General features: G+C 49.6%; 1 protein-coding gene across 2 annotated transcripts in view; it reads left to right on the forward strand.

Annotated features, from left to right (window-relative positions):
- The window catches only part of LOC120942972 (RING finger protein 112-like), a 32,445-nt gene extending 24,680 nt beyond the window's left edge, over window positions 1-7,765 (forward strand). For both annotated transcript variants that reach the window (XM_040355982.1, XM_040355980.1), the window contains 2 exons: window positions 5,206-5,280; window positions 7,292-7,765. In XM_040355982.1, coding sequence (XP_040211916.1) covers window positions 5,206-5,280; window positions 7,292-7,693 — 477 coding nt within the window. In that variant the 3' untranslated portion in view covers window positions 7,694-7,765. The remainder of the gene's footprint in view (window positions 1-5,205; window positions 5,281-7,291) is intronic.
- The last annotated feature ends 12,564 nt before the right edge of the window (window positions 7,766-20,329 follow it).

A 20,329-nucleotide genomic window follows, 5' to 3' on the forward strand; every position in this document is an offset into this window, starting at 1 on the left:
CCTGAGTTAACCCTTAACGCCCCTCCCCCTGCCACATCTGTTATGTTGGCTGTCCTGGGTTTCTTGCCAGGTTTGAAGCAGCTAGTGCCCGGATGGGGGGTAAAAAAGCGCCCCCTCCCTGAAGCCTGCTTCTGGGGATGACACAGAATCGCTGTTTTTTTCTGGTTCTGTTATGTCAGAGGCTGCGGGTTTTAACCCTTATGGATAGTGAGGATGACTCTGCTGCAGTCAGTTGCTGGCAAGAATTTGTTGGAGCTCTTGTTTCTGCGGTGCGTGAGGCTCTAAAAATTGAGGATGTGGCGGAGACACCTCCGTGTCAGTACCAGCAGACTACCACGCATCGCTGAAGTGTTTCCTTGTGTTCCTTATTTGGACTATATGTTATACAAGGAATGGGATGCACCGCAAAAAGTTTGTCAAAAAACTTTGCAACCCGTTACCCCCTTGAGGGGGGCTTTAAAAAAAAAAAAAGTAGGTCTCTCCTCCGCCAGTGGACCCCCCTGTGTCCAGACTGCGCAAGGCCACCACATTGCCTGTGGAAGGGGCTCCTGCATTTCAGGATCCCGCTGATAGGAGAGTGGAGGCCGTGGCCCGCTCCCTATTCACGGTGGTGGGTTCGGCGGTGAGGCCGGCTCTGGCCGGGGCCCTGGCAGGCCCCGACTAAAAGGGCGAAGCTCCTGCTGCAGGAGCTGGAAGAAGGACCTCTAAGGTGGCCTTGGTGATGGCCGTTAAGGGTGAACGGTCCTTTTGGGTCTTCCCTGACTGGCATCATTGAGGATGCCACAGGTGGTAAGCGCATGCTGTTCCCACGGTTTGGGAAGGGCTAGGGACCTCGCCCTGTGCAAGGACCCTCCTTGCCTACCTCCGAGCGTTTTTTCGCTCGCCCTGTGCGGTGGGGGTAGGTCTACATGGTGCTTGAATCCCCGCTGCGGGGGTAGCAGCGCACCGGATACCGCATGCCTAACAAGTCTGCGGACATACCTGCTTCCGCCTGAAGGTCTGCTCCCGCCCGTGTCTCGGGTGGGAGACTGGCTTCGCATTGCGAAGTGTTTTCCTTGGGGTACAAGATTGAGTTTCTCTCTTGTCTGCCAAACAGGTTTTTTCCCTCCGGCTTCTGGCCTCCTCCGGTTCGCCGGTTGACTCCGTCAGGGGCTGTCCAGGATCTTCTGGTCAGGGGAGTGATTGTGCCAGTTCCCTCGTTGGAACGGTCTCGGGGTTTTACTCCATTCTGTTTGTGTCCCCATGGAGGATGGGGCCCGGTCGATTCTGGGCCTCAAGTCCCTCGTTTTGTTTTGTCAGGTTTTTCTGGCATCCTTGGATGTCATGAACGTGTACCTGCATATCCTCAAACCACCAGAGATTCTGTGCTTTGCGGTCGGGGGGGACCATTTTCAATGGTGTCCTTCCCATTCGGCGGGTTTTCGCCAAGGTGCTCGTACCGATACTGGCCCGGCTGTGACAGCGGGGGTTTGTTATCATGGGATGTCTGGACGACATTCTCCTACGAGCTTCTTCGAGCTCTGCATTGGTGGAGCCGTGTCTATCACGTGTCAGGCTCTCCGAGTGTTCGGCTGGTTTCTGGATTGTCCTGAAATCAGGGTTGATTCCGTCTCAGGGATACCTGAGACTGGTCCTGGATTCCTCCGGGGCGGGAGTGTGTTTCTCCTAGCGGAAAAACTTCAGACTCTGCTATCTGCTGTGCAGCAGTTGCCGACCCAGAAGCGGTCATCTCTGCGATTCTGCAGGAAGGTTCTGGGTCAGTTGGTAGCCTCTTTCGAGGCGGTTCCGTATGCCCAATTCCACGCCAGGGTACTACGGAGGGAACTGCTGTCACGATGGGACTAGCTTCCGTCATCTCTGGATTACCAGATTCAGTTGAGTCATCTGATCATGTCTCCCCTGGTATGGTGGCTGGCGTTTCCGGTGCTTCGGGCCGGAAAGTCATTTTTCTGCAGGCCACTGGACAGTGGTCACGACGGATGCCAGCCTCTCCGGTTGGGGAGGGGCGCTTGGGGCACCCAGTCAGCCCAGGGGCACTGGACTCAGGTGGAGTCCTGCCTACTGATCAACGTTCTGGAGCTCCGAGCAATCAAGCTTTGCCTTACCAGGTGGTCCCTGGATCTACAGGGCGACCGGTCAGGATCCTGTCCGATAACACCACGTCCGTGGCGTAGGTTGATCATCAGGGAGGCACACGGAGTTCTGTTGCAGCGACGGGGGTCGCGCGCATCCTTTCGGTGGGCCGAAGGGTCCGTTCCGGCTCTATCGGCCGGGTACATTCCGGGAATACGGAATTGGCTAGCCGACTACCTAAGTCGCACTGCACTGGGCCAAGGAGAGTGGTCTCTCCACCCGCAGGTGTTTCGGGGTCTGTGCCGAAAGTGGGGCACTCCGGACGTGGACCTTCTAGCGTCCCGTCTCTATCGGTAGGTGCCACGGTTCGTGGCCAGGTTTAAGGACCCGTGGGCGGACGCGTCAGGCGCGTTGGTGGCTCCTTGGGGTCGCTGTCGCCTACTTTACACCTTCCCTCCTCGGAAGCTTCTTCCTCGCCTGCTGCGCAGAGTAGAAGCTGTAGGGATTCTATCGGTCCTGATTGCCCCAGATTGGCCGCGTCGCTTCTGGTACGCGGACCAGGTGCGTCTGCTGGCAGACGCCCCCTAGCGTCTTCCCCTGGGAATTGATTTTCTGTTACAGGGTCCAATCTTCCACCCTGTTTCACAGCCACCGGCCTTAGCAGCGTGGCTGTTGAGAGCCAGGGGCTTAAGGACCGAGGCCTATTGGGCTCGGTGGTCTCTACCGTGCTGCCTGCACGGAGGTCTACCTCACGTAGGTTTTTTCCTCATACATGGAAGGCCTACTTCTCTGTGTGTGGGGAGATGAACTGGCACTCTCGTACATGCGTTGTGTACAGGATTCTGCTGTCTTTGCAGCAGGGAGTGGTTCAGGCTCTCGCCTTACGTACGGTTAGGAGCCAGATTTCTGCTCTGGCTGTTTTTTACTTGCAGCGACCCTTGGCATCGCACTCCTGGGTGCGTGCGTTGGGTCAGGGGGTCTGGCAGGTGGCCCCTCCGGTGCGCCCTCCATTACCCCCATGGGACTTGAATTTAGTCCTTTCAGTGCTTCGGGATGCTCCCTTTGAGGACATTCGGGAGGTTTTTTGTTTTATTGTCACAAAAGGTGATTTTATTTCTGGTAGCAATTACCTCGATCAGACGGGTGTCTGTCTGTTCTGGCGGCCTTGTCTTGCAAGGCTCCCTGCTTGGTCATCCGTAAGGATGAGGTGGTGCTGCGGCCGCAGCCGTTTTTCTCCCTAAGGTCGTTTCGGCTTTTCACTTGGATGTGGACATTGTTCTTCCATCCTTGTGTCCTCAGCCGAAGAACCCGAAGGAAGCCACTTTACATTCTTTGGATGTGGTTCGGGCCCTTCGAGTTTACTTGTCGGCGACAGCTCCGTTCCGGATGTCGGACTCGCTGTTCGTGTCTGTGTCCGGTCCCAGTAAGGGCCTGGCAGTTTCGTTGGCCACCATTTCCAGGTGGATCCGACGGATTGTGCTTCAGGCCTATGCCCTGAAGGGCGGGCGCCCCCCTTTCGGGTCATGGCGCATTCGACCAGGGCGATCGGGGCCTCTTGGGCTTTCCGACACCAAGCCTCTGTGTTACTGGTGTGTAAGGCTGCGACCTGGTCGTCGGTCCACGCTTTTTCAGTATATAAAGTTTTATATGGTGGATGTGAGTGCATCTTCGGATGCCTCCATTGGCCGCAGGGTGTTACAGGCGGCAGTTTAAGGTTGGAGTTCCTCCGTTGAGTAACTCCGGTTTTTGTTTGGGGTGTAACCTGTTTTTGCTGTGTTATTTTTCCCACCCCTCGAATTTTTTTGACACTGCTTGGGGACGTCCCTAAGGTCAATGAAGGCTGTGGTCCGTCTATGAACGAAAGAGAAAAAAGGATTTTTGTACTCACCGTAAAATCCATTTCTCTGAGTTCATAGACGGACACAGCACCCACCCCTCCTTTGTTTGTACTGCTTGTTACGAACTGAGGCTGCTAAAGCAGGGTGTGGGTTATGCCTGGGGGAGCCACGCCCCCTGGGAGGAGCGGCATGAAGGAAAGTTTTTAACTCCTTAAGTGCTGTAGAATTCTGCCTAAATCTCCTGGTAGGAAGAAGCATAACCCTAAGGTCAATGAAGGCTGTGTCCGTCTATGAACTCAGAGAAATGGATTTTACGGTGAGTACAAAAATCCTTTTTTTTTTCAAAAAAAGTGCGCTTGTAAGACCAATGCGCAAATACGGTGTGACAAAAAGTATTGCAATGACTGCCATTTTATTCTCTAGGGTGTTAGAAAAAAAATATATAATGTTTGGGGGTTTTAAGTAATTTTCTAGCAAAAAAAACTGTTTTAGTCTCGTAAACACGAAAAACAGGCTCGGTAATCAAGTGGTTAATATTCGCTGTTGCAACACTGATTCTCCTCCCGGCCAATCAGAAAGTGGGTCTGATACCCATCACCTGTTTGGCTGAAAGGACAGGCGATCCTATTGGACGCCTAGGAGAAGGAAGGAGTCGCACAGAAGACACAGGATCCTGCCCGCCATCCATAGGCGCTAGGAGCCCACCCCCGCTGCCCTGCCTGCCGGATCCCACAACATAACCACCCGGGCCTGCTAGGGTAAGTAGGGGGGGGGGGGGTGCTGAGTTGTCATTGACCAATGGGGGGGGGGTGTTTGCGACCAATGGGGGGGTTGTTTGCTGCACCAACCCCCCAAAAAAAACACGCCCACCACTGCCCCCATACACCCAGTCATGGAGTCTTCATGTGACTGACTGGCCTTATTAGCACCCTGCAGGACTCCCATGTTGTGGGTGTGGCTTGACCTAATCAGCCACGCCCCCACACAATTCTATTCTTCTGAGTCCCACACATTGCACATGCTAGCATTGGCAGTCACACAGAGGAAGGTGGGGCCCTAACTGGAAGGGGGTGCACTGAGCCCCATGATTCCAAATATCTGCCCTGGGGGGGGGGGGCTATGAGAAAAGCCAAAGATCTTTATCAATTTTTTTTACCCTTGTGAGAAAAGTGACATCACAATTAGAGAGGAGCCAATCGGTTTGCACAAATCCAACTGTCTTTCTCCGCAATTGGTTGCCTCCCACATACGGCCTGCGTACCGCCGCCTCTCACTCTCGGTTCTCTCCTCCCAGATGTTTTATGCCATTATGAACCAGAAGACCCTGGAGAACACCAAGATGGAGATGGCCGAATTCCTCAACAATCGGGTGAGTGACCACATCCGAGAGAGAAAAAAAAACGGGGTGTGTATTGGGACATGAGAATAGTTCTGAGCGGGAGGGACTAGGATACGGGCCAAGATAGACACTAGTAACAGCCGTGGTCAGTGACTTATAGGGGGACTGTGGCGGGAAGTCTGGCGCTAACTGACACTGCCTTGGAGGAACGCTAACTGACAATGATGTCCCTAGTGACACGAATACAGTGATAATACTGTGCACTGTCACTGTACTAATGACACTGGCAGAGGTGATCAGGAGGGAAATCAAAGGGTTATCTGTACCTAATAAGGATATATGGGCTGATTTTACTCACAAACTTTCTGTCCTCTCCCCCCCCCCCCCCCTGTTCTCGGCTCTAAACGGTAAGCGAAAAAAAAAAAATCAGCCAGCCCTGTATTGTGTTTACTAACACACATAGATCTGTGCTGTGATTGGCCCAAGCAATTTGGAAGGTTCACAGGCCAAAATCATTGGCTGCGAGCCTGCTGATGAACTCGTGCTGTGTCCAATCACCGCAGGAGAGGCAGGGGGTGCATGAACGTCTCCAGGACGTTTGGCACGACTTAGGGGTACATCATGGTGGTGCCCAGGGGAGCAGTAAAATTAATACGGCCCAACAAATTGGAGTTCCCCTTTAAGTGAATTCCATGCATCTAGAACGGGGGTCTCCAAACTGTGGCCCGAGGGCCGGATGTGGCCCATTGCTGACTTTTACCTGGCCCTTGGGGCACTAATCCTCCCACTGACACAGACAATGGGGCACTGCTTTTTCTATTGATAGCAATGATGGGGCACCATTCCTCCCACTGATATCAATGATGGGACACTATTCCTCCCACTAATACCAATGACGGAGCACCATTCCTCCCACTGATACCAATGATGGGGCACCATTCCTCCCACTAATACCAATGATGAGGCACCATTCCTCTCAGTGATGGGGCATTATTCCTCCCATTGATATCAATGATAGGCCACCAATTCCTCCCACTGACACCAATGATGGGGCACCATTTCCCTCAGTGATGGGACATTATTCCTCCCACTGATACCAATGATGGGACACAATTCCTCCCACTGATACCAATAATGGGGCACCATTCCTCCCACTGATACCAATGATGGGGCACCATTCCTCCCACGAATACCAATGACGGGGCACCATTCCTCCCACGAATACCAATGACGGGGCACCATTCCTCCCAGTAATACCAATGACGGGGCACCATTCCTCCCAGTAATACCAATGACGGGGCACCATTCCTCCCAGTAATACCAATTATGGGGCACCAATTCCTCCCACTAATACCAATGATGGGGCACCATTCCTCCCCACTGATACCAATGATGGGGCACTATTCCTCTCATGAATACCAATGATGAGGCACCATTCCTCCCACGAATACCAATAAATGGGCCCCATTCCTCCCAGTAATACCAATGATGGGGCACAATTCCTCTCAGTAATACCAATGACGGGGCACCATTCCTCCCAGTAATACCAATGACGGGGCACCATTCCCCCCCCCCCACTGATACCAATGATGGGGCACCATTCCTCCCACGAATACCAATGATGGGGCACTATTCCTCCCACGAATACCAATGATGGGGCACTATTCCTCCCACGAATACCAATGATGGGGCACCAATTCCTCCCAGTAATACCAATGACGGGGCACCATTCCTCCCACTAATACCAATTATGGGGCACCAATTCCTCCCACTAATACCAATGATGGGGCAACATTCCCCCCCACTGATGCCAATGATGGGGCACTATTCCTCCCACGAATACCAATGATGGGGCACTGCTCCACCTCCTACTGACCACCAACCCTGAAGCCATGTTTATTCTCACTGATGCCAGGCCCAGGACATTTTCTACCCAGCTGGCAACAATCTGGCCCAGGACAGTAAACTGGCCCTTGGTGTGAAGGGTTTGGAGACCCCTGATCTAGAAGATAATGATGTTTTGTGTTTTGTCTCCCCTCAGCCTTCCCACCTCCTACCATCCACCATGAGGACGCTCATCTCCGATAAGGTGGAGGAACTGACCAAAAAGTTCACCGACTCCTTGAAGGGTCCTAACCCCGCCCACCACGGCACAGTGCTGGGAGAGCTGGAGTCCCATCTGCAGGAAGAACAGGAGAAGTTCTGTTCCGGGTACACTACGCGTTTCACCTGTAATGCCATCGGACTGGGCCTGACGGCGGGGATCGGCCTGTATGGGGTGGTTGGTGCCGCCGCCGCGAGGGGCACCGTCGTCATGGCCACACAGCCGGCCGTAGTCGCTGCGGAGAAGGTGGTAGCCGAGTCGGTGGTCGCAGGCACTGTGAACCTGGTGAAGAGCGGGATGTCCGCCCTGGTGGGGCGTTTTTTCCGAGGTGGCCTTTGATGCATAATGGGGAGTAACCGCGCCCTAAATAAAGCTCCCGGGTGTGTCCAGGGTGCTGGTTTTAAAATGAAACACATTGTAAACTTTGACGCCACATAAAGGGGGAGGGGCATAGAGCCCAGAAAACCCTTCCAGGTATTTATTATCACAGTACTCTTATCTCAGTGCTTCTCAGTCCTCAAGTACTCCCAACAGGTCATTAGACATGTGCAGTTCCGAAATCGAAAAAATAAATTGAAAATCGGAAATTCGAACATTTAAAATTTCTGCATTTGGAAATATGGAAATTCGAAAATTCAGAAATATGGAAATTCGGAATTTGGAAATTCAAAAATTCGGAAATTCAAAAATTCGGAAATTCAAAAAATTCAAAAATTCGGAAAATTAACAATTTGGAAATTTAAAAAAAGGACTTTTGTTACCGTCATGCTAGCGCAACGCTCCAGTGTGAAAGCCCCGAGGGCTTTCACACTGGAGAAACAGCAGCCGCTGTTTCAGGCCAGTTTGCAGGCGCTATTTTTAGCGCAATAGCGCCTGCAAACCGCCCCCCAGTGTAAAAGGGGTCACAGTGAATGCAGAGTCCTGGGTTTAGTAACACTTTAAAGATACAAGTGAACCCAGTGAAAAAATACCTAACTAAACAATCCTAGCAAGAAGCTAACAAACTATATACAAATAGGGAACACGGAAAACGGGGTAAAAAGAGGCGTAGGGAACATATAGAAAGCGGAAACCAAAACTGGGATCAGGAACAAGGCAGCAGGGTTCAGGATAAATGGCTAGCAGTATCTGGCAACAGAGCAAAACAGGGATGTGAGGGGTAAATGTAAAGGAGGAACTAAACACCCTCCCAGCAGCCAGCATCAGGTGGAAATTGATCACTGGAGACTGCTGGCTGCTAGAAGACACCCGGTGGTGGACACCAGAACTACACCCTCCCTCTCTGATAAGCACAGGTGATCCAGGTCCTGACTCATCCACTTCTTCCTGGACTGAGATGCCAGTTCAGAGATGACCCAGTCAGGTAAGAGTGGCAGTTTTAAGCGAGCCCAGGCACAGCTCGCCGCCTTGGTCCTGGTCATTTTGTGTAGTGCTGCCAAACCTTGCCTGGGAACGGTTAAGTGGTGCCGTGCATGGGGACTACTTGGAAGAGTTGCCCCGGCTCGTTTTCAGTGTGAGAGCAAAGAACTCGCTATAGATGACCGAGCACGGAAGCAGAGATCGTCGCTGTGGTCTGATGAGCAGAGGTGATGATGTAAGTCAGGGTTTCTTAACTCCAGTCCTCAAGGGGCCCCAACAGGTCATGTTTTCAGGTTTTCCCTCAGATGAAACGGCTGTGGTAATTACTAGGGCAGTGAAACTGATCAAATCACCTGTGAAAAATAATGGAAAGCCTGAAAACATGACCTGTTGGGGGGGCCTTGAGGACTGGAGTTGAGAAACACTGATGTAAGTGAGCACCAGGAACACTTACTCATAGCCCAGTGTGGGTGCAGAACCAGTGGGGGCAAGGGAGGGGCATTTAAACTCGGGCATTGTTCAGTTCAGCTGTATGCAGTGTATGTGTATGCACTATTAGTCCTGGTGTCTATGCAGATCTTGGCTGTGTTCACAAATGCCTGACACGGATCAGCCCGTCGACAGTCTGATCACTAGGGGAGTGGAGACTGAGGAAATGCTTCCTCCTGTCTGCAGCAGGCTGTTGCCGTCAACTCAGGCCTAGGCACAGTTGTGGGTGGGGGCAGTGGCATTGATTGCACAGCAGGGATGGACTGGCCATTGGGACTACCGGGAGTTTCCCGGTAGGCCGATGGCTCAGTGGGCCGGCTTCAGTCAGTGACAGCGGACCGCCCCCCCCCCCTCCACACCTCTGTCTCTCCCTCCCCGCAGCACTCACCTGGAGGGGAACAGAGAAGCAGGGGGAGGACCAGAGGAGCATGGGGGGCACCAGAAGGCGCATGGGGGAGGGGACAGACAGCTGACTCAACAGCTATGGCCCACTTCTTCCTAATCTTGTCCCATGGGGGGGGGGGGGGGGGCACCAAACTGATTCTTTGCCCCGGGTGAAATAATGTCTAGCTTCCCCACTGGTACTGCCTATAAGAGTACCAGTACCAGCCGCTCTACTCTAATAAAGTAGAACGGCTAGTGGCTAGTGAAGGGGGAGAGGTGGCTTGGGTGGCTGTGGGGGTGCGGGAGTTTTCTGGCCGCTCTGGGATAGACCTTTCAAAGTGGGCCAGTCTGGATGAAGTCCAGGGCCAAATTTTTGTCCCAGTCCAACCCTGTTGCACAGAGTCTGGTTGTAGCAAACAGAACTTGTATTAAAGTCCAAGCTCAACAATACAATACGCCCAGTGGGTGGGCGCCTGGCTGGGAACACTCGCCGTTCTTCATAGGAATGTGGAGTAGAGCGGGTCTCAGATGTGCCTCTGTCTCAGAGGGCGGAATTAATGGGAGGATTCCTGCAAGGATTGCTTGTCTATATTCTGTCCCTGCTCTTCTGGAACCTTTCCTTCCGCTTTTCGCTTTCCCTGACAGATCCCTACACGATCCATTCACACGATGAGTGCCAAAGCCAGGTCTTAAATAGATTCTGCCTGACCCAAGATGGCTGCCAGAATCACACGCTTCTATCTTTCCCTGTGACCCAGTAAACAATAGAGGAGCATGTTCATGTTCCTCCTGACTTCCTCTTCCTCTGTGGTTGAGCGCCACCTGCAGTTAGAGAAAATAAACTGCATCTGCCTACACAGTCATGGCCCGGTGCTCCAGGATGGTGTTTAAATGATAACATTTGGAACTTTTCTGAAAAATAAATAAATAAATTGTACTGTTGCTGCCTGTTGGGGCATTTTAGAGCAGGGGTCTCAAACTAGCGCCCCCCCCCAGCTGTTGCGAAACTACAAGTCCCATCATGCCTCTGCCTGAGGGAGTCACGCTTGTAACTGTCAGCCTTGCAATGCCTCATGGGACTTGTAGTTTTTCCACAGTTGGAGGCCCATCAGCTTTAGACCCCCGATATAGAGGATTTATTCATGCGGGTTTGTAAAATCACTGAAAGGCAAATTAGAATTAGCAATACAAATTGTTGGGCGAATGGAATTACTATAGAAAATAAAATACACAAAGTGCAAACTTTTCCTGATTTCATTACTTATATGTGTTAATTCCTCCTAAAAAAAGAAAAACATTTCTGGGCCAATCCCCTAAGGCAGTGATGGAGAACCTTGGCACCCCAGATGTTTTAGAACTACATTTCCCATGATGCTCACCTACACTGCAGAGTGCCTGAGCATCATGGGAAATGTAGTTCCAAAACATCTGGGGTGCCGAGGTTCGCCATCACTGCCCTAAGGGCTCACTTACACTTCCTTCAAAATGTGGTACTGGATGCTTTTTTTAACCACTTCAGCCCGGAAGGTTTTACTCCCCCCATTCACAAAGCACTTACGCCGACCTATCTCGAGATACGCCGCGTAAGTGTAAATATGCGCCGTCGTATCTATGCAACGGACACTGAAACCAAGATACGGCAGAAAATAGGCTTCATCCGACCGACGTAACTTTCCTACGCCGGCGTATCGTGGGCGCATATTTACGCTGGACGTAGGTGGCGCTCCCATTGATTTCCTATTCGCATATGCTAATGAGGGAGATACGTCGATTCACGAACGTAGTTGCGCCCGGCGCATAATATACGCGGTTTGCGTAAGTCGTACGCCCGGCGTAAAGTTATTCCCCATATAGATGGCGCAACTCATGCAAACGAATGGACCAGGGAACACAGCCGTCGTATTTTACGTAGTACGTGAATAGGGCTGGGCGTAGGTTACGTTCACGTCGTAGGCATTGATCCGGCGTATCTTAGGGAGTAGTTCCGACGTGATTCTGCGCATGCGCACTGGGATACGTCCACGGTACGACGCATGCGCCGTTCGTTTTAAGTACTTGAATGGCACTCGGCCCATCATTTGCATGGGGTCACGCCTCATTAGCATGGCTCACGCCCACTTCCACTTACGACGACTTACGCCGAGGGAACCCAGCGCAGATTTGGCAGCACTGGCTTCCTGAATACTGTGCTTGCCTCTCTGCGTTACGTCGGCGTAGCGTATATTCGATACGCCGGCATAAATATGCGCTTATGTACGTGAATCCGGGCCACAGTGTCCCGGAGTGCTGGCTGGCTTAGATTCACAGCTCAGCTGCCTGTCCCAACTCCCGCAGCGCATTGCCCGACTTCCCCTCCTCCCACCCACAGCCTGAGCCGACCCGCCTGCCTGGGGGAGGGGCCCTCCAGCCTGGACCAGGGAACAAAGACCGACGCTCAACCGCTTATCACATCGGACCAGGCCAGATTAGCAAATAGAACCTAATTGGAGCAGGTCAGGTGACAAGTCGAGGCACTATGGCTACAGTAATAAATGAGGCTGACAAGTGGGGGCAATAAAATGAGGCTGACAAGTAGGGGGGGGGGGGCAATATAAAAATAAGGCTGACAAGTGGGGGCAATAAAATGAGGCTGACAAGTGGGGGGGGGGGGGCAAAAAAAAACGAGGCTGACAAGTGGGGGAAATAAAATGAGACTGGCAAGTGTGGGCAATAAAAAAATGAAGCTGACAAGTGGGGGCAATAAAAAATGAAGCTGACAAGTGGGGGCAATAAAATGAGGCTGACAAGTGGGGGGGGGGGGTAATAAAAAATAAAGCTGACAAGTGGGGGCAATAAAATGAGGCTGACAAGTGGGGGCAATAAAATGAGGCCGACAAGTGGGAGCAATAAAATGAGGCCGACAAGTGGGGGTAATAAAATGAGGCCGACAAGTGGGGGTAATAAAATGAGGCCGACAAGTGGGGGTAATAAAATGAGGCCGACAAGTGGGGGTAATAAAATGAGGCCGACAAGTGGGGGCAATAAAATGAGGCCGACAAGTGGGGGCAATAAAATGAGGCTGACAAGTGGGGGGTAATAAAAAATGAAGCTGACAAGTGGGGGCAATAAAATGAGGCCGACAAGTGGGGGCAATAAAATGAGGCTGACAAGTGGGGGGGGGGTAATAAAAAATAAAGCTGACTAGTGGGGGAAATAAAATGAGGCTGACAAATGTATACCACCTGTCTAAACTGGTGACCACTGTTTGCTTTTGTTTTTCCAAAATTTGACAAAAAAGTATCAAAAATCCTCTTTTTTGGGGGGCTGGCGCACGGGGGGGGGGGTGTCCCTGAATGGCAGTTTGGAAATGTGGTCACCCTAGTCTTCACTGGTCCCCGCTGTGTACTGGGAACTGTGTGTTTCCCAGAACACAGCGGGGGGGGGGGGGGGAGTAGCGTAGATACCCACAGATTCTGCGGATATCTATGCCCAGAAGTGGGTGCAAATATCTGGATTACACGGGTATCTGCACCCCCCTCCCCTGAAAGGTGCCAAATGTGACACCGGAGAGGGAAGGGGGTTCCAAAAAGTGGAGGTTCACTTTTCGTGCGGACCTCCGCTTTAAGGGGAATCTAAAATGTAAAAAAATATATATATAAACATATTACATTTCTACTTAAAAAATAAATAAATAAATAATTCTTAATCGCCTTCCTTAGTGCCTTGGGTAAATTTCGCAGAAATCCCCCCCCCTCCCCCCAACGTTTTGCAGAATTCTCGCTCGCCTCTCATGGTCCGCGGCTTGGATGGTGAAGTCTGGATTCACGCTCTACAACGTTTTCTGAAAGTATCCAGCCGACATCTGGATTGCATTACGGGGCACACAGCGCCTCCGCGTTCTGTACGGCTTGGCAACCATCACATTGTACAGACAACAATGCGTCCATGCAATCACCAATCACAGCATGTGTTCCTTCATTAGAGAGAAGAACCTCTTGCTGGATCTCCACAAATATCAACTCAGAGCAGATAACATGAACAGAACAATGTTACATTGTAGCTGGGACTTCCTCTAGAGATCCAACCAACTGGTACCATACCAACGATGCAGAATGCTGGTCTGAAGTGTGTCGCCCTCTTGTGGAAGGAATGGAAACTCATCTGTAGAAGACTTCAAGTGGTAGTAAACTTTGTATTATCACTTTAACTTACAGTTACGCCTATAATAAGGCTTACCTGTAGATATAAAGAATGGCCCAGATTCAGTAAGAATCTGCGCCTTTCTTACGCAGGCACAGGGCAGCATTTTTGCCCTGCGCCCCCGCAAATTTACTGCGCTACCCGCGATTCACGGAGCAGTAGCTTCGTAAATTGCATGTGCGCTGTGTAAACTTGCCCTGCGTAAGGACGCCTAATGTAAATGATCCTGTAGGGGGCGGGAATCATTTAAATTAGGCGCGCCGAGCGTAGAGCGCATGCTCCGTCGGGAAACTTTCCCGACGTGCATTGCGGCAAATGACGTCGCAAGGACGTCATTTGCTTCAAAGTGAACGTGAATGGCGTCCAGCGCCATTCACGAATCACTTACGCAAATTACCTAAAATTCGAACGTCGCGACGCGGGAACGACGGGTATACTTTAGCATTGGCTGCCCCTGCTAATAGAAGGGGCAGCCTTACGCTAAACACGCCGTACGGAAACGTATATACGTATATATGTGTATATATACGTCCCCTTTAAGAGCCCAGCCGTGGGTGGCGTGCGCGCGACCCGGACCGAAGCTCCGTGACCGCGGGACCCGTGGACCCGATCACCACCGGTGTCCTGCGATTCGTCACAGGAGCTGAAGAACAGGGAGAGGCGTGTGTAAACACACCTTCCCCGTTCTTCATTGTGGCAATGTCAGTGATCGTCTGTTCCCTGATTTAGGGAACGACGATCACTGATGTCAAGCATCCAACCCCCGCCCCCCCCTACAGTTAGAAACACACCTGAGGTCACACTTAACTCCTACAGCGCCCCCTTGTGGTTAACTCCTAAACTGCAATTGACATTTTCACAGTAATCAGTGCATTTTTATAGCACTTTTCACTGTGAAAATGACAATGGTCCCAAAAATGTGTCAAAAGTGTGCGATGTGTCCGCCATAATGTTGCAGTCACGAAAAAAATCGCAGATCGCCGCCATTAGTAGTAAAAAAAAAAATTATTACTAAAAATGCAATAAAACTATCCCCTATTATGTAAACGCTATAAATTTTGAGCAAACCAATCGATAAACGCTTATTGTGATTTTTTTTACCAAAAATAGGTAGAAGAATACGTATCGGCCTAAACTGAGGGAAAAATATGTTTTTTTATTTCTTTTTTGGGGGATATTTATATTAATATTAATATTTAATATTGCATTTTTTTCAAAATTGTCGCTCTATTTTTGTTTATAGCGCAAAAAATAAAAACCGCAGAGGTGATCAAATACCACCAAAAGAAAGCTCTATTTGTGGGGAAAAAAAGACGCCAATTTTGTATGGGAGCCACGTCGCACGACCGCGCAATTGTCTGTTAAAGCGACGCAGTGCCGAATCGCAAAAAATGGCCAGGTCCGGGTCTTAAGTGGTTAATGAAATATACCCCTATGGGTTTATTTGTCAGATGTCGTCTTTGATTGGGTGTCCATGTACTAATGTATGGAGCGATGGGGTGTCTGTGCTCAGACTTTACCCCGGTGTTTAGTCTGTGGACGCTGGGCTGCCTTCCCAGACATTTGGATTCCTGAATCTCATTACATCATATAGTACGGAGGGGGATCAGCCTCCCCCTTTGCTCTCCTGAGCCTGTTATGTGTTATCCCATTAACTGTGTGCACACTAGTGTTGAGCAGAATACGCCATATTCGATTTCGCGATATATCACGAATATATAGTCGAATATTCGAGATATATTCGCTAAATTCGAATATTCGTGATATTTTATCGAAATGAAATGATTGCGAATTTTCGCTATTGCGAATGCGAAAATAATTGCTAATTTTCGATAACTGTGGTAGGAGCACTCTGATTGGCTCAGAATATTCTTGATATTTTACAATACAAAATAATTGCGAATATTCGGCAAATGCTGTAGGAGCACTCTGATTGGCTCAGAATATTCTTGATATTTTACAATAGAAAATAATTGCGAATATTCGGCAAATGCAGAAGGAGCACTCTGATTGGCTCAGAATATTCTTGATATTTTACAATACAAAATAATTGCGAATATTCGGCAAATGCGGAAGGAGCACTCTGATTGGCTCAGAATATTCTTGATATTTTACAATACAAAATAATTGCGAATATTCGGCAAATGCTGTAGGAGCACTCTGATTGGCTCAGAATATTCTTGATATTTTACAATAGAAAATAATTGCGAATATTCGGCAAATGCAGAAGGAGCACTCTGATTGGCTCAGAATATTCTTGATATTTTACAATACAAAATAATTGCGAATATTCGGCAAATGCAGAAGGAGCACTCTGATTGGCTCAGAATATTCGTGATATTTTACAATACAAAATAAAAAGTGTTTTGCATTGGTGGTGATTCTTTACTCTATCCATCTGTCACAGCCGTTTGTCAATCAAACACCTTGAAGATTGAACACGTTCATGCTGCATGCTTTGGACTTTTTTTCACTTCACATATCAGACATTTTTATGAAAGATTATTTTTCTATTATTGGGACTATATTTCTTTATATATTTGTTTCACTGTGTATTTCACAAGTTATTTGCGCTTGCTTATTTTATAATTTGCCCACATGTCTTGTCACTAGACATATTTTTTATTCTTGTAGAGCGACTCCATTTTCTGTCTTGTATTCATTTATGTTGTATAACATTTTTGAGTTGCTGCTGTATTCTCCCCTTTTTTAAGGTATGCGCAATTTTTTCCTTCTTACAAAAAAAAATAATATCAAACATACAAATATTCATAACATACACATACACAAAGCCCCCCCCTTTTGCATCAGAGACAATCAGAGTTCTCCTACCACAGTTATCGAAAATTCGCAATCATTTTCGCATTCGCATTAGCGAAAATTTGCAATTTTTTTTTTTTATATTCAGCAACATAAAAGGATCGCCTCAGCTTAGCTACTCGGCCCAGGGTCTCTAATCATACCAGCAATGCTTTTAGACGTCGATAGGATGTGATCTGTTTTAAAAATAAAATTGAAAAAATACGAATATTCGGAATTGCGAATATTCATTGCGAAATTCGAAATATATCGCGAATACTCGAATATGCCATATTCAAGCCGAATATTCGCAATACGAATATTCGTGAGCAACACTAGTGCACACCGGACATATGATACTCGCGTTGTGTGCTTAACGTGTCTGTCCATCTTAAGCTCTTGGTGGATGCTGAAGTGTTAAACCACCTGGCTGGTTTCCGGTGGTGAGAGGCGATGATGAGATCTTTGTGCTGTGTTCCTAGGTTCGCACACCCATCATGGCCTTTACAAGGGGGTCCCGCCACCCCTGCTGGATTTGGGATTTGTTTTATGTTATGGGGAATGTAACAGGTGCAGTAGGAAGGCCCCGCCAGGGAGTGGAGCACGGCCTAGATCCAGGGTGGAGATCTCCGTCTGACGAAGTCCATGAGACCCATAAGAAGCCAGAGAGATACCTACACAACTTCCCCCATAACCAAAGTCTGACTTTCGGGTGGAATGACCTCCAAAAGCAGTTTTACTTTCTTCATAGCACAATCCATTGGAGTAGGTTTTACATCACTGCCCTAAGATTCGGGGCTTTTGTAAGGGTCACCCTTCTTGTTCTCATATTTTATCTTATGTTTGACTATAATCTCCTATTGTGTTCTTCAGGCAGATCTGTATCGTGGGCAGCACCTGAAATACCAGCATGTATGGTCACTTACCATGTAGAGGTCCTTGGGAGCCCCAAAGTCCAGGGAGCTCCAGAGCTTTTTTTTCTCAGAAAATAGGTGCAGGAACTTAATCACGACCCCGTTCAGTTTTCACAAACAGCAGGAGGGTCTTAAAGGGGCAATAAATACCAGATTTGCATTACATACAGAGTGCAGAGTTCAGGGGGGTTACATACAGAGTGCAGAGTTCAGGGGGGTTACACACAGAGTGCAGAGCTGTCACTTGTAAACACAGAAACCCGACTTCTGTGTTTACAAGTGATTGTGGTGAGCAGGCATCAAAGGGTCTGAGCCAGAGGTGGTGGAACTGAGTTCCCCCAAGTTCCCCCTGAAAAAAAGCCATGGGGAGCTCTACCATGCAAACAGTGATTTCAGAGGAGAAACAAGTAAAGTAAAATAAAGGAGAGAAGAAAGAAGAGGGGAAGATGAAGAGAAGGGAGAAGGAGAGAGGAAATAAGGAGAGAGGAGATGAGAAGGAGAGAGGAGAGGAAAAAGATAGAAGGAGAGAGGAGAGGAAAATGAGAGCGAAGAGGAGAAGGATAGTAGGGGAGGAGAGAGGAGAGGAGAAAATAGGAGGAGAGTGGGGAAGAGGAGAGAGGAAAGGAGGAGAAGAAGAGTGGGGAAGAGGAGAGAGGAAAGGAGAAGAAGAAGAGTGGGGAAGAGGAGAGAGGAAAGGAGGAGGAGAAGAGTGGGGAAGAGGAGAGAGGAAAGGAGGAGAAGAAGAGTGGGGAAGAGGAGAGAGGAAAGGAGGAGAAGAAGAGTGGGGAAGAGAAGGAGAGGAGGATGAGAGTGGGGTAGAGAAGGAGCGAGGGGAGGAGAATGGAGAGAGTTGAGGAAGAGGAGGAGAAAGGGGAAAAGAAGGAGAGGAGGAGTAAGGCGTAGTGAAGATGAGGAAAAGGAGAGAAGAGAAGGAGAGGAGAGGAGGAAAATGGGGAAATGAAGGAGAGAGGAAAAGCCAATGGAGAGAGGAAAGGAGGAGAGAGGGGAGTTAAGGAGGAGGAGAGAGGGGAAAAGAAGGAGAGAGGAGAAGTAAGGAGAATTGAAGAGGAAAAAGAAAAGGAGAGGAGAGGAGGACAGAGGAAAGGAGGAGAATGGGGAAAAGAAGGAGAAGGGAAAAGAGAATGGAGAGAGGGGAGGAAGAGGAGAAGAGAGGGGAAAAGGAGAAGAGAAGGAGTAAAGAGAAGTGAAGAAGAGGAAAAGGAAAGAGAAGAGGAGAAGGAGATGAGGAGAGAGGAAACGGGGGAAGAGGAGGAGAATGGGGAAAAGGAGGAGAGAGGAAAAGAGAATGGAGAGAGGAGGAGGTGTAGAGTGGGGAAGAGAGGAGAGGGGGGAAGAGAAGGAGAGAGGAGAATGGAGAGAGGAGGAGAGAGGAAACGGGGGAAAAGGAGGAGAGAGGAAAAGAGAATGGAGAGAGGAGGAGGTGTAGAGTGGGGAAGAGAGGAGAGGGGAAGAGAAGGAGGGAGGAGAATGGAGAGATGGGAGGAGAGAAGAAAAGGAGAGATGAGAGAAGGAAATAGGAGAAGTGAAGGAGAGAGGAGTGGAGAGGGAAAGAGAAAGGAAAGGAAAAGGAGAAAGTTTCAGTCAATGTCAAACCTGAACCTCACTGAAATTGATGGGAGTCAAATTAGTCAAATCAAAAATGAACATTTTCTGGGCTAATAGACAAAATGTTGTATGGGGGGGGGGGGGGGGGCGAAGCCCTGAGAAACATGTACCAGAGCAAGTAAAACATTTTAAAATTCCATTTAGCCGTGAGCAGCGATTCCTTTTAAAGTGCTGACATTTACAAAGAAGAATTATTCATTGCTGGGAAATTATGTTTCCCTTCTGGCTATTTAAAAATGGTCCCACAGATTATTTAATAATAATAATATTATTACTCGGCTCTATTCCAAGTCACTGCAGAGGGCCGTGTCCATGGATCGGCTGAGGTTCAGTGTCCATAGATCGGCTGAGGTTCAGTGTCCATGGATCGGCTGAGGTTCAGTGTCCATGGATCGGCTGAGGTTCAGTGTCCATGGATCGGCTGAGGTTCAGTGTCCATGGATCGGCTGAGGTTCAGTGTCCATGGATCGGCTGAGGTTCAGTGTCCATGGATCGGCTGAGGTTCAGTGTCCATGGATCGGCTGAGCTTCAGTGTCCATGGATCGGCTGAGGTTCAGTGTCCATGGATCGGCTGAGGTTCAGTGTCCATGGATCGGCTGAGGTTCAGTATCCATGGATCGGCTGAGGTTCACTGTCCATGGATCGGCTGAGGTTCAGTGTCCATGGATCGGCTGAGGTTCAGTGTCCATGGATCGGCTGAGGTTCAGTGTCCATGGATCGGCTGAGGTTCAGTGTCCATGGATCGGCTGAGGTTCAGTGTCCATGGATCGGCTGAGGTTCAGTGTCCATGGATCGGCTGAGCTTCAGTGTCCATGGATCGGCTGAGGTTCAGTGTCCATGGATCGGCTGAGCTTCAGTGTCCATGGATCGGCTGAGCTTCAGTGTCCATGGATCGGCTGAGCTTCAGTGTCCATGGATCGGCTGAGCTTCAGTGTCCATGGATCGGCTGAGCTTCAGTGTCCATGGATCGGCTGAGGTTCAGTGTCCATGGATCGGCTGAGGTTCAGTGTCCATGGATCAGCTGAGGTTCAGTATCCATGGATCGGCTGAGGTTCACTGTCCATGGATCGGCTGAGCTTCAGTGTCCATGGATCGGCTGAGGTTCAGTGTCCATGGATCGGCTGAGGTTTACTGTCCATGGATCGGCTGAGCTTCAGTATCCATGGATCGGCTGAGGTTCAGTGTCCATGGATCGGCTGAGGTTCAGTGTCCATTGATCAGTTGA

This window comes from Rana temporaria, chromosome 6 (assembly GCF_905171775.1).
Source record: "Rana temporaria chromosome 6, aRanTem1.1, whole genome shotgun sequence".
Lineage (NCBI taxonomy): Eukaryota > Metazoa > Chordata > Amphibia > Anura > Ranidae > Rana > Rana temporaria.